The sequence below is a fragment of the Hipposideros armiger genome, unplaced genomic scaffold, assembly GCF_001890085.2.
Source record: "Hipposideros armiger isolate ML-2016 unplaced genomic scaffold, ASM189008v1 scaffold_1200, whole genome shotgun sequence".
NCBI lineage: Eukaryota > Metazoa > Chordata > Mammalia > Chiroptera > Hipposideridae > Hipposideros > Hipposideros armiger.
In genome coordinates, this window is record NW_017732550.1 from 187,311 (window position 1) to 203,349 (window position 16,039).

General features: G+C 53.6%; 1 protein-coding gene across 13 annotated transcripts in view; it reads right to left on the reverse strand.

The window, feature by feature from the left end:
• Positions 1 to 16,039, reverse strand: part of IQSEC1 (IQ motif and Sec7 domain ArfGEF 1) — a 149,823-nt gene that overhangs the window by 22,343 nt on the left and 111,441 nt on the right. For all 13 annotated transcript variants that reach the window (XM_019632943.1, XM_019632944.1, XM_019632945.1 and 10 more), the window contains exons 4-6: positions 5,019 to 5,180; positions 2,334 to 2,456; positions 1,115 to 1,281 (exon numbers count right to left, since the gene is read on the reverse strand). In XM_019632943.1, the coding sequence (XP_019488488.1) occupies positions 1,115 to 1,281; positions 2,334 to 2,456; positions 5,019 to 5,180 (452 nt within the window). The remainder of the gene's footprint in view (positions 1 to 1,114; positions 1,282 to 2,333; positions 2,457 to 5,018; positions 5,181 to 16,039) is intronic.

A 16,039-nucleotide genomic window follows, 5' to 3' on the forward strand; every position in this document is an offset into this window, starting at 1 on the left:
GCTCACAGTTGGACTTGATTTAGACCAGCTTTTATCCTTTTTATAAAAATATATAATTTCTAATGGGACCTTGGCCCGCTGCAGCTGGAATTTTTCAAAAAGAGGGACACAGTTCCTACTCCTTTTCCTTCTAGGTACTCCAAGTCCACGAGAGCTAACATGGAGCCACCTGGAAGATGGCTGCTCCCTTTTCAATTCCTTCCCACCTGACGCCAGGAGAAGGCCTCCCTTTTCGCTGCCTACCTCATCAGCACCTGTCTAACATGGGCCCACCTGCCAAGGAAGAGGGTGGCCTCGGAGCCCAGCCAGAGGGAGCTCTGGCTGAAGTCAACAGTGGTGCTTTCTTTTCACTGTATTAATTTTTATAGTGACTTCTTATGTGTAGCAAATACTACTGGTTTCCCATTTACAGTGATGATATAAGGTTCCTCTTTCAAATATATTTAATAAACAAAATATAGATAAATAATTAAATATTAAATATATATAAATAAACAAAAACAAGGCAAATCAGTTTCAAGGGGAGCATGGAGCAGAGGAGGGGTGGTGAGGCACAGCAGTGATGGAGACAGGGTGTGCAGGTCCCCATATGGTTTCCACCTGCTGGAGGCCTCAGGGCTCCCAGCACCCAAGTTCCACTCTGTGCTCCCGGATGTCTCCCAATCAGGCCCTGGTCAACCTGTGTGTGGCCTGGCTTCCAGCACTGTGATGAGCAGCTTCCTCAGGCCTCTGCCTCTGCTCCCTCATGAGTAAGTCCCTCCACCTCTACCTGTCAAACTCCTGCGCATCTTTTCCTAACAAGCTTGAAGCACCACTTCCTCAGGATTGAGGCCCTGCATCCCGAGACTCCGCATGCATGGCCCGGGCGGTGCCTCCATGTGCACCCCTAAGACAGCATTTGCTCTTTACTGTAGTTTGTGCTGCGTGAGCACACTGTTGGGAGGTCTTCTGCACGAGATTCGGTGAGTGCACGGCAGCCTGGCTATCTTGCCGTACCCTATGCCGGCCCAGCATGAGAGAGTGTCGCCACCATTTGTCAGCCCACACCCGCTGGGGCCCGTTTCAGAGGATGTCTGGGAGGCTGTGCTTCCGAGCCTGGGCCCCGACAGCTCACCTCGGAGGTTCTTGACGAAGTCCTCCAGCTTCATTTTGCGCTCAGGCTTGACATTGGGGCTGTACATGTCCGTGTTGAGCAGGATGACAGCGAAGGCCAGGATGAAGATGGTGTCCGGGTTCCGGAACTGCCGCACCACCCCGGGGTTGCAGATGCAGTACCGCTGGCTAGGGGAAGGGGACAGGGAGGGTCAGGCATGCTGGGCAGAGCAGGCAGGGGTAGTCTGCCCCTGCACCAGCTCAGAGGGAGATGCACTGTGCCTCGTTTCAGCTGTGGCTGCTGGGGCACCTTTGCTGTGGCACCTTGAACAAATAGCCTCACTAACATACTCTGCCTCACTGGTCATCTGCTTCCTGTCCTCACCTCCTGACCCCCTGCCCTGACCTCCAAGAGGCCCCTGCACTGGTAATCTTATGGAGGGGTGACAGACACGGTGGGGCATCGTGACGGAGGTGGCTGCCATCGGTGCTCAGGCAATGTGGGCTTCAATTCCGTCTTCCCCGTTAGTGCTACCCCCTCCAAGAAGCCCTTCAGTAAAGAAGTGGCTGAACATCCCCCTTCTGGGCCCTGGGGCTCTCCTCCCCATATCCTCATTGGCCCCACCACTGGCGCTAAGCCCAGAGGGCTAGGTCAGCAGCTGACTCGTGTCTGCCACATGCAGCACGAGGCACAGAGGCCAGTGTGCACACAGTCCTGGGATGAAGACTGCAATGAGAGCTGATGTTGGGGCAGGTGCTACATTAACTGTGTCCACACGTCCTAAGTGGCTTAAGCCTCCACCCTGTCTAGGGTAGGATCCCTTTTTATCCCTACTCTGCAGGCAAAGATGTGAAGCACAGAGAGGTTAAGCAACAAGCATGAGGTCCCACAGCTGGTAAGTGGCAGAGTGTCTGTTAGAACCAGGCCATCTGGCTCTGCAGCCTGTGCTCTGTCACTGAGAGCGAGCAGCTGCCCCTGTGAAAGGGCAGATGAATAGTAACACAGATGGACTCATGAATGGATGAGGCCATAAGGACTTGGAAAAAGAGAGAGACTTCAAAACCCTGGCTCTAGCACAAACCAGCACAGCGCCTGGCACCCAGGAGGGGCTGCTGCCTCATCCCCAGGCAAGTTCAGGGCCACCTGACCCCGAGTAGGTAAGGGGTTGAGGGCATTCGGCCCTTGAGCCAGGAACCTTCTGTCCATGACGTCCCCGCCCCCACCCTGCCCTGGCCCAGACCTGAAGGCCTCAATGAGCCGCTCCACCTTCTGAGCTTCCCCCTGGACCCGGATGTGCGCTTGGAACTTCCTCAGAGCTTCATCCAGCTCCATGGCAGAGAAGTCCATCTCATCGACCACGCAGCTGAAACGAGACAAAGGCCATGTCAGCGTCCTCCACCCGCATTGCCTCTGCGGGCCTTCTCATTAGGCGCTTGCAGAGGGTAGGGCATAGAAGGGGTTGGTCCAGGAGGGCCAGTGAGCCGCCCAAGTGCCATGGGGACAGGCTGTTGTCTGTTGGGGATGACCTTACGCTTGGCTTCCTCCAGGCAGCAAACAATTCAGATTATGGCCAAAGATCCCTGTGCTTCTGAGGGGAGTCCATGACCCCCTCAAACTGTAGGAAGATGTTGGTGCTTATGCCAATGTGTGCAATTTTCTACAGACACACAGGTAGCCAGAACATACGGCTGTTCTTGGTAAGGACCCGTGGTGCAGAAACAAACGTTGCTGAGCGTGTCCGTTATACCAGGCACGTAGCTGTTCTTCTTGTGTTCTGCGAGGGAGGGAGCTGAGGAGCACACTCAGGGGGGCACTAACTTGTCAAGTCTCAGTTTCACACTGTGCCTGTCCTCTCACACCAAGAGTATGGGAGAGGTGGCTGGGTCTGGCCACTTCGGAGAGGCACTTCAGAGGGGTCTTTCCATCCTCGTCAGCCAATCAGAGGAATGGAGGATGGAGTTTGGGAGGTCTCTGGTAACAGGCTTTGGTTGGTTCCACTCATCACAGCCCTGCCCCTTAGTACAACCTGCTGTGTCGTCTGATCAGGACCCTTGAACAGAGAAGGTAGGGTCTGCACCACGGACCCATGCAGCAGGCTCTAGTGTCTAGTTTATGTTTGTAACAAAGCTATGGCCGCCCCTGTTGGTGCTACAGAGGCCTTCGTCATGGGGGACCTAATCCCACTCCAGGGCCTACCCTCCACTGGGGGCAATGTACTTGGGGTAAGCTATGGTGCTCCCAACTTTCTCTGAGTTTTCAGGGCCTCTTGGGGATACAGCCTTGTGGGGAAAGATAGGGGGCAGGGGCCACCTGGGATGATCTGCGGATCGACTAGGTTGCTGGTGCGGAGGGTAGGGGCGGGGGAAGTCTCATACTTCCTGAGGCCGCTATTTTCTGATCCTAGGAGAACAATGAACGGATTTCCTATGGACCAGAAGCCAGTGTGGAGGTGGCTGCAGAGGGCAGTGTAGAAATGGCTGGGGGTGGGGGTGGGAGGCTGGGCTGAGATTGTCTTGGGCCCAATTCACTAAGGAGATAAACTTTCCCCTGAACCATTTCCTCACACCGGTTTCAGAGGGGGAGAGGGGCATTAACCACACCAACAACGCAGGAGGATTTTCCCAGTGAGGCCAAAACAGAAACGCTGATCAGGAAGAAAGCAGCCCAGATGGGCAAGTCTGGCTAAGGAGGGACACAGATGCTATTCTGCTGGGTGCCAGCACGTGTACATGTGTGTCTGTGTGTGTGTTATGTGTATGACATAATGAGATGTACATGCATATGTGAGTCCGTGCGGGGCGGGGGGGAGCACCCAGGTCAGTTGCTCCCTGTGACCTGTGGTACAAAGAAGTCACAGAGCCCACCCACCTCCCCCCAGGGAAGCACTGGCGGCAGCAGGTGAACACGTGGCCAAGGCCTTCCTTACTGCAGATGGCCTGACCCCAGGGGCCCCTTGCTTGTCCTTTTCCCTGACGCGCCTGGCTGGACAGATGAATGGCTCTGTTCTTGTTCTGATGGCTAACTCTTTACCTTGCTTTGATTTCTGCTCCTGAACTATTGCCCAGGGTCAGCCCCGTCAGCTTGTAGCTGCCTGGGTCAGGAAAGTCCTCAGTAACAGGCCTGGGGGTATTACCCCAGGTTCCAGCAAAGGGTAGGCAGGACACCTGTACCAAGCCATCCCTATTCCACGGGCTTTGGCTCCCCATCTGTGAAAGGGGTCATCAGTCTCTGACACCCACCCGCATGGGTACAATGAGGATACAGGGCCTGAACACAGTCACTGCTCTGTAAACATAAGGGTCCAAACACAGACGCCTTTCTACTCAGGACAGTCTTAAGGAGGAACAAAGAGATTTAGGGTGCATGTATGGCAGGACTTCTCAAAACGGCCAGCAGACCCCAGGGAGCTGGGAACCCATTTTTCTGTAGGGCTCCAAGTAGCTGAGTGTTATGGTCCCCAGTTCTCTGGGCTGGGGATGTGGGGTCAGAAGGTGGGGGTTGGACTCTCACGCCCCCACCCCGATCTCCCAATCAGGAAAGGCGAGAGAGAGGCAGTGCAGAGCTGTGGGTATGGGGCTGGCCACCTTGGAGGTGCTGGGGTCTGGGCCAGCTACCCCTATTCACTCCCAGGGCACATATCAAGGCCCTGACCTCCAAATCTCCCCCCCCCTCCCCGTTCTGGGTGGCTTGGCCTGACTGGAGAGGGATGGGGGTGCCAAGGGTGCATACGGGGAGCACCTAAGGGTGGATGCCACATGCATACATGGCAAGTTACGATGCATAAAATGGTGTGGGGGTACCCAAGAGCCAGAAAGAGGTAAGGGGAAGATCTGCTGTACGTCTCACAAGCAGGGTGAGCCAGACAGGTCATGGAGTCCATCACGGGTATGTGACCATGCCACCCCGGCCCCCGCCCAGAACTCACTCCAGCACATCGCGGTTGAACTGCTTCTGCCGGTTGCCCAGAAACTCGCCGATCATCTGCCGGCTGAGGCCCTTGCGCTGCAGCAGGAAGTGGGCCACCCCGACTGGCGTGTCGGGCACGAAGCCTCGCTCAATGAGGTACTGGATGCCCTTCTCAGGCTTCCTGGGGGTGGGACAAGAAACAGGCTCAGCCCTGGCAGCCTTGGCCCCTCCAGGCTTACTTTCCACCTCCACAGGCACTGAAGGCGCCCCTGCTGGCCCTGACAGACCCCAGGCTCCGGGCACCTTGCCCTGTCCCACCCCAAGCCTTCAATGCAGGGAACCCAGAACTCCCCAGACCCTGCACCAAGAACACCAAGACTGGGCCAGCCACAGGAGAGTGCCCGTGGGAGCTGGAGCAGGGACTCTTCCCTGCTGCCCTGCACGACCCCACATGCCAGCCCCACACAGAACCAGCCCCTGCCGCCCAGCTCTCTGCTGCCCTCCAAGTGGAAGCTGCCACCCCGTGCTGCACTTCAGGCAGACTGGAACCCCCAGCCCAGACATGCTGGCCTGCCCTCTGCCCGCCTGCCCACCAAGCAATGGAGAATGAATTGTCTCTGGTACCTGCTGAGCACTTATTCTGGCATCACTGTCTAAGCACCCCCCACACTAACTGGCTTGTTCTTACATACCTGGGATTGGCACTCTAGTCACCTGTGCTGGCTAGGAGCCCAATAGCTTTGTGACCTTGCTTTGTGGTGTGGACTTAACACTGAGTTAACAGTCAGTGCCTGGAATGGTGCACATAGGCATCATGAAAAGTTCTTAGGATCAGCCCCAATTCACAGGACAGGAAATGGGGGCACAGCATGTGCCCCACCTGGGCATCAAGGAAGGCAGGGACAGCCTGAGCATATCCAACTGCACTAGAACCGTGGGCAAGGAGGCCCCTTCCTCCCTTGGAGCCTCTGTCCTCCTGCCAGCTGTGTGATATGACATGAGCTTGGCTGACCTCACAGGGAGGTGCTGTGGTCCAAGGAGACAGGGTGGTGTGAAGGGGCCACACGTGTGAACCCTGGAGGGCAGCTGTCCTCTGACAACCCCAGATCCTGAGTTGCTGTGGAGCCCTTGGGGGTGACCTGGCACCCATGCTGGTGTGGGGTCAGCCGAATCACCCACCGACTGGGGGCCAGCCTGTCCCCTGCCCCAGCAAGCAGAGGTCAGCGTTCTGCAGTTCCCTGGGGGTGTGGAGGTGAGGGCTAGTGTTTACCTGCCCACCAACCCAGTAGTTCCCGGCTAACAGTGTCCTGCAGATACTGGATTTCCAAGTGCAAGCAAAGCGAACCTCCTGCAGCAAGGTGACTTTGTTATTTTTATCCGGGATGACCACACACACCTGACCTTGCCCTCAAGAGCTCGGCAGGGAGTAGCTGCAGGACAGCTGGTTCCTGGCAGTGACGTGGTGACGAAGTGGCCCTCCGCTCCACCTTCTGAGCTTCCCCCTGGACCCGGATGTGCGCTTGGAACTTCCTCAGAGCTTCATCCAGCTCCATGGCAGAGAAGTCCATCTCATNCGCATACTCCATTCTTCCCCATGATTCTGGGGTCTCTAACCAAGAACTGTCCCACACTCCAGGCACTCCAGCCACTTAACCACTGATGCTATGGCCAGGGTAGGTTACACTTCTTCACTGACCCTCTCCATGCTGGCCCCACAGGACCCCAGCCCATACCTGCCTCCCCTCAACTTCTAGGTGAGGGGTCACCCCTGGGCCCGTATTCTGCTGTGGCTGAGCCTCCCCCACTCAGGTGCCCTGCGTCACCCACCCACCCTTGGCCCCTTGAGGCCCTGATATGGTGCCCAGGTCCAGGCACAGCCAACTCCTGCTTCTTCCTATTTCCCCAGGGGGTGGCTGCTCTCTCTTCTCTGCCCCCACCACTCCCTCCAGTGTTTCATGCAACGTCATGCAGCATCATGGACTCCAGGAGATGGGCTGTTCCATCCTCGAGAAGCTCCAAGCACAATGGGAACACACCGCAGGAAGGACAGGCTATGCAAGGGGCCCTGGAATGTAGATTCTTCCTGGATCAAGTACCACGTGTCTCCCTGTGCTAGACACCACTTGGGACAATAGCAGGGCCAGCTGTAAATGCCCAGCACAGTAGCAGGCTACAGTCCAGTCTGAAGGGCAAGGGGACTGAGTGACGTCCGGAGGACATGGGGAAGGGCTTCTGCTGGTGAAGCAGAAGCCTTCTCTGAGCAGGTGACACTCAGTGACCAAAATGATTAAGCAGCTTTCTGGGTGGAAGCTACAGTGACTGCAAAGGCCCTGGGGTGGGAAGTGATTCTGCAGGATGGAGGACCAGCAGGCTGCTCCAGGGTGGCTGAGAGGCGGGGCCCCTGGGGAGGGGAGGAGGGCAGCAGACCCCACAGCGCTGTGCAGGCCATGGGAGAATCTGGCTTTCCTGAGTGGAGTAAGAGGCCCCGGCGTGCTCTGAGCAGGGCATTGACAGGACCTGAAGTCCATGTTTGAGGAGCTTCCTCTGGCTGCTCTTTGGGCAGCAAGGCCAGGCCTGAGCCGGCAGCCCCGCCAGAAGACTCCCACAGATATCCAGGCTGTGGGGCATGAGGTGGGGAGGGGCAGTCAGTTTAGGAACTAATTTGAGGGTAGAGATGGTAATATTTGTTGGTGGGTCCATGTGTGAACCCAATGGCTCAGCTTTTAGCCTGAATCAAATGTGGGAGGGACTGATTCCACCTGGTAGGTTTCACAGCATGATGCAGGAGAGGATTCTGAACTGACTGGGCCTTGACCAGTGACCACGAACTTGCCGAGCACTGGAGAGGAAAGGCATGGTGGCAGAAGGTACCGGTGAGGAGCTGGGTGTGCGGGGGAGGCCAGGCCAGGCAGGGGGCTCCAGAGTCGGGATGGATATGCTGGCAAAGGAGCCTCTAAATGGCTTTACACAGGGGAGTGACCAGCCCTGGAGTGACCTCTCTGATAGCACACAGCCAGTACACAGCACAACTGCTGTGAGTCCCTTGCCCGTTGGGACCTTGCTAGCCCTGGGCCACTCTTGGCAGTGTAGTAAGGCCCTCCCACCTCCAGTGTGCTCCTGGGGGCCCTGCCAAGCAATGGTCCTAGATCTATCTACCTGCTCCTTCACAGAGCTTCCACGGTGACTGAAGGACACATGTCCGTGTATCCTGCTAAGCATCACACACAGTGACCTGCTGGGTGAAGAGATGCAGTGGGGTGAGTTGCTAGTGCGGCCTATCCACTGCTCCTGCCCCCGCCTGTCTCCCCTTGTGGAAGTAAGGGGCCACCTGACGTGCTTTGGCCAATGCATTGCGAGCAGAAGAGGTGCACGGCACTTCCTGTGGGAGTGGCACCATCCCCTATGGCGCCTTCCCTTGCCACTGAGAACCCGGAAACCCATATCCACAGGAAGTCTCTGCCTGCCTCGGCCCCAAGAGACTCGACAACCAGAGACCTGACCAACCTACAAAGGACGCTACCTTGACAGAGAAATTCACTTGTGCTGTGTTAGCATGACAGAGTATGGTCTGGCAGGGAGGACTAGTCCCAAATAGAGAAACTGGGTCAAAGGGTGTCATGTTCCACCCCAGGGCACAGGCACAGGGGTGGGGCTCAGGCCCCTTCTCAACTGGGGCTTTTCTGTCTCTTCCTATGACGGTACCACAGGCCTCTGAAAACTTCTGTCTGGGACATGGGGCTCTAAGGAGTGAAGAGGGCTCACCTCACTCTGGACCCCAAGTGTCTAGCAAGGGCCTGGCCCACACAGAGCACAGCCAACAAAAGAGAAACAAAGTGTGCCCTGTGTGCAGGCTTAGGGACAGACACGACTTGATGCATGGACACCTTACCCTGTGTCAGCAGGACTCTGTTTTAAAACCTCCCAGGGTCTCCCAACCCCTGTAGGATGAGTTCTGGGCTCCTCATCCTTGACTCACTTCTTTATTCACTCTACAAACAGTTACTGAGCGCCTATTCTGGGCCAGGTACTGTGCTAGCACACCTGTGTCCAAATAAAGTCTCCAATCTTGAAAACATGCATCCTCATTGGAGCTTGATAAGGGAGGGAGCTAAACTCCCAGGATACAGAGGTGCTCACGGCACAGGGGTCAAGGGCATGGCCCTGGGAGCCAGCAGCCTGGACTCCAAGCCCCTTTCCACTTACTAGTTGGGTGACATGACCTAGTACAAGTTACTTAACTGTGCCTCAGCTTCCCCACATGCATAATGGGGACAGCAATAGTGCACACAGCAGTTATTGTGAAAATGACGTGAGTTAATGCCTCTAAGCCCCCAGAAAACATTAGTTATATAGCTATGTAAAGGGTCAGCAATAGGCAGAACTAAACTAAGTGACCTGGAGAAGGCATGGACTTTAGCTGGAAGGGGAAGGGAGGGATGATCAGGAGGGAGTACCGACCTGGGAGCCAGGAAAAGGGACCTTGCTAGAAGGCATGGCCAATGCAAAAGCCTTATCTGACAGGTAACAAATGAGTTCAAGTAACTTAGCTCCAGGTTACCAGATTTTTAATTGACTCCTTTGTTCCAAGAAGCCCCTAAAATTTCCCTCTACTCTCCTCACCCCATCACTGCTACTGAAAACCCATTCTGCCCAACTCTGTGGAGCCTGCTTGCCCCAATTTCTCTGTGGATTCCCCCAGTTACTTTTTATCTATTGTAGTTTTTCTTACTTCCATCCTCTAAGGGCTCAACAGCAACAGGTGCCGACTACGAGTTTCGCCATCTACACTTGACCCCCGCCGCTTCCCTGCAAGGTTCTGGCAGGACAGGCCTCGTGGGAGACTATGCAGCCCTGCACCCCGTCTGCCAACAGCCTGGGCCAGCTTCTCCAGTCAGCGCTGGTTCGGGCTCGGCTGTGACATGCGAGCACATGCAGGCCGCACCAGTGGTTCCCTCACAGTACCTCCCACTCCTGGGCTGCGGGCAGTCAGTGCTGATGCCAAGCGTGTGGGGCTCTCGTGACGGCTGGTACAAGGCCGTGCACTGTACTTCAGGATCACCAACCTGACGTAACTGAATACTGAGTGCTTTGCCAGCTCTTTTCCTGGCAGGAGGCTGGAGGGTCAAAGAAGCTTCTCCTGTCCTTTTTAGTGCTTGTGCAGCTGAAGAGAAGCAGAAGTGGGAGCTGCCCAGCACCTCCCTGCCAGGCATCTGGTAGGCCTCGGATTTCCCACCCCACCTCGAGCTCTATGCACTAACCCAGTGGGCTGACCTCAGCCCAGCCTGGCCAGTCAGAGCCCTGCATCTTGCTGACCATAGCTGAGTGGCTCAGAAAGCCAGAACTGCCAGCGAGAAAGGGGGCTCTCTCTCCCTTTGGGGCTGCCTGGAAGTTGGACCGGGAGCCCAGAACTGCTGTTGCTCTTCCTGCCCTGGTAGGGAGACCGACAGGGACGGGTTGGCTCTGGGGAAGACAGCTAAGAGATGCCCAACAGCTTCTCATATGCATGAGCCAGTAAGGGTCCCCTCTGCTTAACAGTTTGATTGGGTTCCTATGATTTGCAATGGAGAAGGCCCTATTAACACAGAGACCAACACAAGGGTCTCTATACTATAACGACAGTGCCTGAAGATCCTCCGAGGTCAGGAGGCCGAGCCACCCTGGTGACCACTCTCAGACTGGCCACAGGGCTAGGATGGATTCATCGAGTTCGGCAGGAGAATCCCTGCACACCTGGAAGTGCCCCTCAGTTTGGCAACCCAGGCTCAATTCCCTCCAGTGTCCTGCAGAGAAGCGGCCACCTTCCATCTGCTCACATATCTCCAGGGCCAGCAAGCTCACCACCTCCTCAGACTGCCTATTTCATCCAGCTCTGATTTTCACAAAGTTCTTTCTGATACTGGGTACCCACACTGAATCTAGCTGCTGGGGTCTTCCTTGCATTTATCCTAAAAGGAAGGTGGAAGAATGACCCTCTAGTATGTCTGGTACATGCTGCAGGAGCACTTCTGGTTGGGTGGCCTCAAACTGGTGCCTGGACCTCTCTGAGCCCTGGCTCCCTAAAGCCAAACTTCACAGGATTACTGTGAGGATTTAATGAGATGACACACATGAAATGTTCAGCATAGTGCCTGGCACTTAATGCATATCCATACAGGCTGGCCATCGCTGTCATTTTCATCAGTCACAATAAACAAGTTACGTGCAAGGGTACGAAGTTGCAGGTAGCAGGCTGGGAGCTCCACCCTAGCTCTGTTGCTTCCTAAGAGCTGGCCAAGCCCTGCATCCCAAGCCTGCCCCTGTCGCAGGCAGAGTGCAGCTGAGGCCGTGGATATTGGAAGGGTGAAATCTCAGAGCATCCCCAGTCTCACAGTGGTGCTCGCTGCCTCCCTCTTGCAGCAGCTCCAGCAGGCAGAGGACACCTGGCAGCTGGTGGGCCCCAGGGGCTGGACGTGGGTGGAGAGAAGGCCTGCCTTCTAGTGCAGGTCCTGGGCTGGAAGGGACCTCAGAGGCCCCCGGGAATAGCTTTTAGTCCAAGCAGGAGTCCTGGCACACCGTCACACCAAATGGTTGCTGAGGACCTGATTACATGCTTCTTAGCGACAAGGTGCTCACTCCCTTCTGAGGGCTCCTGTTTCATCAGGGGGCAGCTCTGGAAATGAGGACACTCTCTCAGAGGTGGGAGAGGTCTGACCTGGTCCACCTGTGACAAAAACTGACCTGGACGATGATCACCTGGGCCCTTACCAGAAAGTAAGTGGGAGGGACATGAAAGAGGGAGGGGTGGACTCCTAAGCACAAGTGCAGACACAGGAGCAGGGGACCCTGCGGTGAGACATAAATGGCTTCCACTGGCAAGTAAGTAGGTAATAGGTTGCATGAGGGTCCCGCGGGGCACCCATCAGGGCTGTGGGGTGCTGACCTCAGGTCCTGCTACTGCGGCAGCCCCAGGACCATTGCCCCAAGACTGTGGCCTCCTATGAGTGTTGTGGCTTTGCCTCCTGGAATCTCATTTTATACCTGTGGCCCAGTGAGCAGCTGGGGGAGCACAAGGCTACACATGTGTAGCAGTTCCTACACTGGATTTTAAGAGGATGTGTTTAGGAGCTGGGTGGCAGGGGTGTGAATTCCAGCCTGACCACCTACCAGCTGAGTGACCTCGGGCAAGGCACCCTCTCAGAGCTCCAGTTCAGCCACTTGTAAAGTGGGGTTACCAATAGTCCCTGCCCCACAGGAGTACATCACTTAAAGCACAACAAGCTTGGGCCGGCCAAGTGGCACGATGGTTAAGAACTGGCTTGGGATGCCAGAGGGCCCCGGTTCGGATCCCACATATGAGGGCCAGTGACACTGCCCTCTACAGCTAAGATGCTGAACAACAGATCAACCTGGAGCTGGGCTGCCGTGAGTCGCCGGCGATGGCGGAGGCTTTAGCCCCTGCTGCAGTGGGTTGCCATGGGCTACCGTGTGTAGCCAGCAGCCAGAGTGAGTGGCCAGCAGCCACCGTGAAGGCCGTCCAGAAGCCAGTGACTTATCTACCTCGCCTGGGAAGAGCGCCATGATGGTGCCAACTTGGTCCAGTGAAGCAACGTCCTCCACAACTAGACTGAAGAACAAAAAGACAGCAACTTGTCTGTTCCCCTTCCCCCAATTCCCCAGCACTGTTCCCATCCCCACAACTCCCCAATAAAAATCTTAAAAAAAAAAAAGAGCACGACAAGCCATAGAACAGTGTCTGGCATACTGTCAGCACATATAAGAATTTGCCATCCTTATTATGTATGACTGCTCTGCCCACCAAACCACCTGTGGGGTCCTCCTAAAGCCTGAGTCCCCAAAGCCCCCTCCTCTTGGCACTAGGTCTGGGCGCAGAAGTCCACAAGCACCTCCTTCCTTGATGGCGGGCTCCAGGCAAGGCTCTTGGTCCCATCATCTCTAATCCTCACTAGGCCTGAAGGCAGGGACCCTGTGCCCATTTTCTAGGTGCAGCTGGTGAAGCTCAGAGACTGCAGGGAGGTTTCAATACCCTGTGGCTGGTGTGTGGCAGAGCTGGGGCGGAAACCCTCCTGGCTCTGGCTCCTGGACCCCTCCTCCCTCCCTCCAATACTATGAACCAGGTGACCATCCCCAGAGCCTGTAAAGGGCAGAATCTCGGAGGAACATCTGGATGTCAGGCTGACAGGCTGGAGACAGGTCCTACCCACCAACCTACATCCCTATCTCAGGTCTCCTTTGTGTTGTTTTTCTTCCCTTTCATGGGCTCACCCACTTTTGATACATCATTCAGATCCTTTAAGGGGTCTGTGCCGAGAAAGCTCACTGCTGAGAGCAGGTGGAAATAACAGCTGTTTGGAAGGCTGGGTGGACAGGGGAGGCAGTCAGGAGGTATGGGCAAGGGTGGGAAGCTGGGGAGGGAGGGAAATGGGTGACAAGGTACCCACAGGGAGAGCCACAGGAAGAAGAGGTAGGCGGTGGAAAGGTGGGAGGTGGTGAGGAGGGAGACAGCCTCAGGCAGTAGGGGTGCTCTGTGTTCACTAGAATCTCCTGCCTTTGGTCATCCTCGGCCAGCAGCTCCAGGGCACACAACCAGCCACATCGCAAGGCCTCAAGTTCCCAGCTTTGGTTCTGCCTCTGCAGAGGGCCTTGGGGCTCTACCTAGAGCTGAACCTCCAGCCCTCTCAGGGGCCCAGAAGCTCCAGGGGAGACTGCCAGTGGTGCTCTGAATAAGTGTAAGAAAGGCACTTGCTTACTTACATAGCATAGTTTTGGAAAAGTGGTTTTTCCTGCAGGACTGCCAATGACATGCTGAGGCAGTAAAGCGAGGCTCAGAGGTGTGAAGGCTGTGCTGGGAGGGAGGCCATGCTCTGCAGCATGCTTTCAGTGATGGGCAGATGGGGCTCCACAAGGAAACCAAGGGCTCCTGCCATAGAGGGGTCGGCTGCCCCCACGCCTGGGCCCCACGCCCACACGTAGTCAGATGCAGTGCTATCTGTCCCCCTCAGTGCTTCCAACCAGCACTACTGCTAGTGCGCTCTGCAGCCGTGGGGCTGGCTGTTCTAGCACTGTGCTGTTGGACACAGGGGCCGCTGACCACATGCGGCCGGTGGGTGCCTGCACTGAGCTAGTGCACCTGGGAACTGGGTTAACTAGTTAGCTTTCACTTCAGTTTAAACAGCCACCTGTGGTCGGACCTCGAAGTTGTAAAGGCTCAAGTTACCCCAAGTTAAACTCTGAGCTGAAGGCAACTCCAGTGAAAATTCCATCAGGAGTTTTCATGGCTCATAATGAGCTGATTCTAAAATTCAGGTGGAAGAATACCTACCAAGAAGAGGAAAGACAATTTTAAAAAAAGAACAAAACAGCGGTTTTGCCCTAACAAGAAAATATGAAAGTAAAAGTCTGATGTTGACAGAGGAATAAAAAGTGGACCCCCTAAGCATCAGTATGGGGCTTCACAAGTATCCGCGGGCTGTTCACTGATATGTCCCAGGTCCCTCAACAATGCCTGCAATGTAGGTGTTTAATAAACATCTGCTGAATGAATGAAAGCATCCAAGCACAAACCCATGTTCATGTGGAAATTGGATGGAATTTCAAGTCAGTAGACAAAGAACAAACTATTCAATAAATTGTTTGGAGATAACTGGTTAATTTACAAGGTGTGATAAAAAAAATACAATGAATGTTTAAATTTAAAAAAATTATTACAGTAAAAGACACATTGCCATTAATCCTCCCCAAAATACTCCCCTCCACTTTGAACACACTTATTCCATCATTCTTTCTACTTTCTAAAGCAGTTCTGAAAGTCCTCTTTAGTGAGTGTCTTTAGTTGCGCTGTCATGGCTGTCTCAATATCCTGAATCATTTTGACTTTGGGGAAGAACCAGAAGTCACATGGTGCCAGATCCAGTGAATAAGTCAGATGAGGACACACCGTCATGTTTTTATTTGACAGAAATTGTCGTACCAGGTGTGACATGGAGCATTGTCATGATGGAGGATGAAGTAAAGACACTCACGAAAGAGGACTTCCAGAACTACTTCAGAAAGTGGCAAGAACCATGGGATAAGTGTGTTCGAAGTGAGGGGGAGTCTTTTAAGGGGAGGTTAATGGCAATGTGTCTTTTACTGAAATAATTTTTTTATTTAAACATTCGCTGTATCTTTTGATGACACCTCGTATATAGAATAATAAAAGCTAGCCCCCTCATCTTGTACCAGTCTCCAAAACAAATCCCAGGTAAAAGTCCTAAAGAGTATAAAACAAAACTGTAAAAGCATTGAAGAAATATTTTGAAATTATATTTATGACTTGGGGCAGATCTTTTAAAACACAATGTGAAAAATCAAAGTAATAAAAAAAAGATGATCTAACTAATTAAAATTTAAATGATTCGACTAATAAAAATTTAAAACTTCTTATACAGCATGATGACTACAGTAGTAATACTGTGTTGTATATTTGAAAGTTGATGAGAGTAGATTTTAAAAGTTCTCCTCACAAGAAAAAAAAAAATTGGAGCTACTGTAGTGATGGATGTTAACTAGACTTACTGTGGTGATCATTTCCCAATAGATATAAATATCAAATCATTGTGTTGTATACCTGAAACTAATATAATGTTACATGTCAATTATACCTCAGTTAAAAATGCAAAAATAATTAAAAACTTGTTGGATGAGAAAGCATAAGCACAGTTAAAAATGTATAATTAAAAACCACTGAATACTACTCTTTAAAAGGGTGAATTGTCTATGAATTACATCTTAAAAGAAAAAGTAAAAAAATAAAAATAAAAAAGACAAGTGGCAGGGAAAAACTATTTGTAATTACAAAGGATTAGTATCCATAAATATATAAAGAACTACCAGTATATCAAAATGACAAATAACCTAATAGAAAAATGGGCAAAAAGGGCCGACCGAGTGGCGCGATGGTTAAGAACTCGTTTGGGATGCCAGAGGGCCCCGGTTCGGATCCCACATATGAGGGCCAGTGACACTGCCCTCCACAGCTAAGATGCTGAACAACAGCTCAAC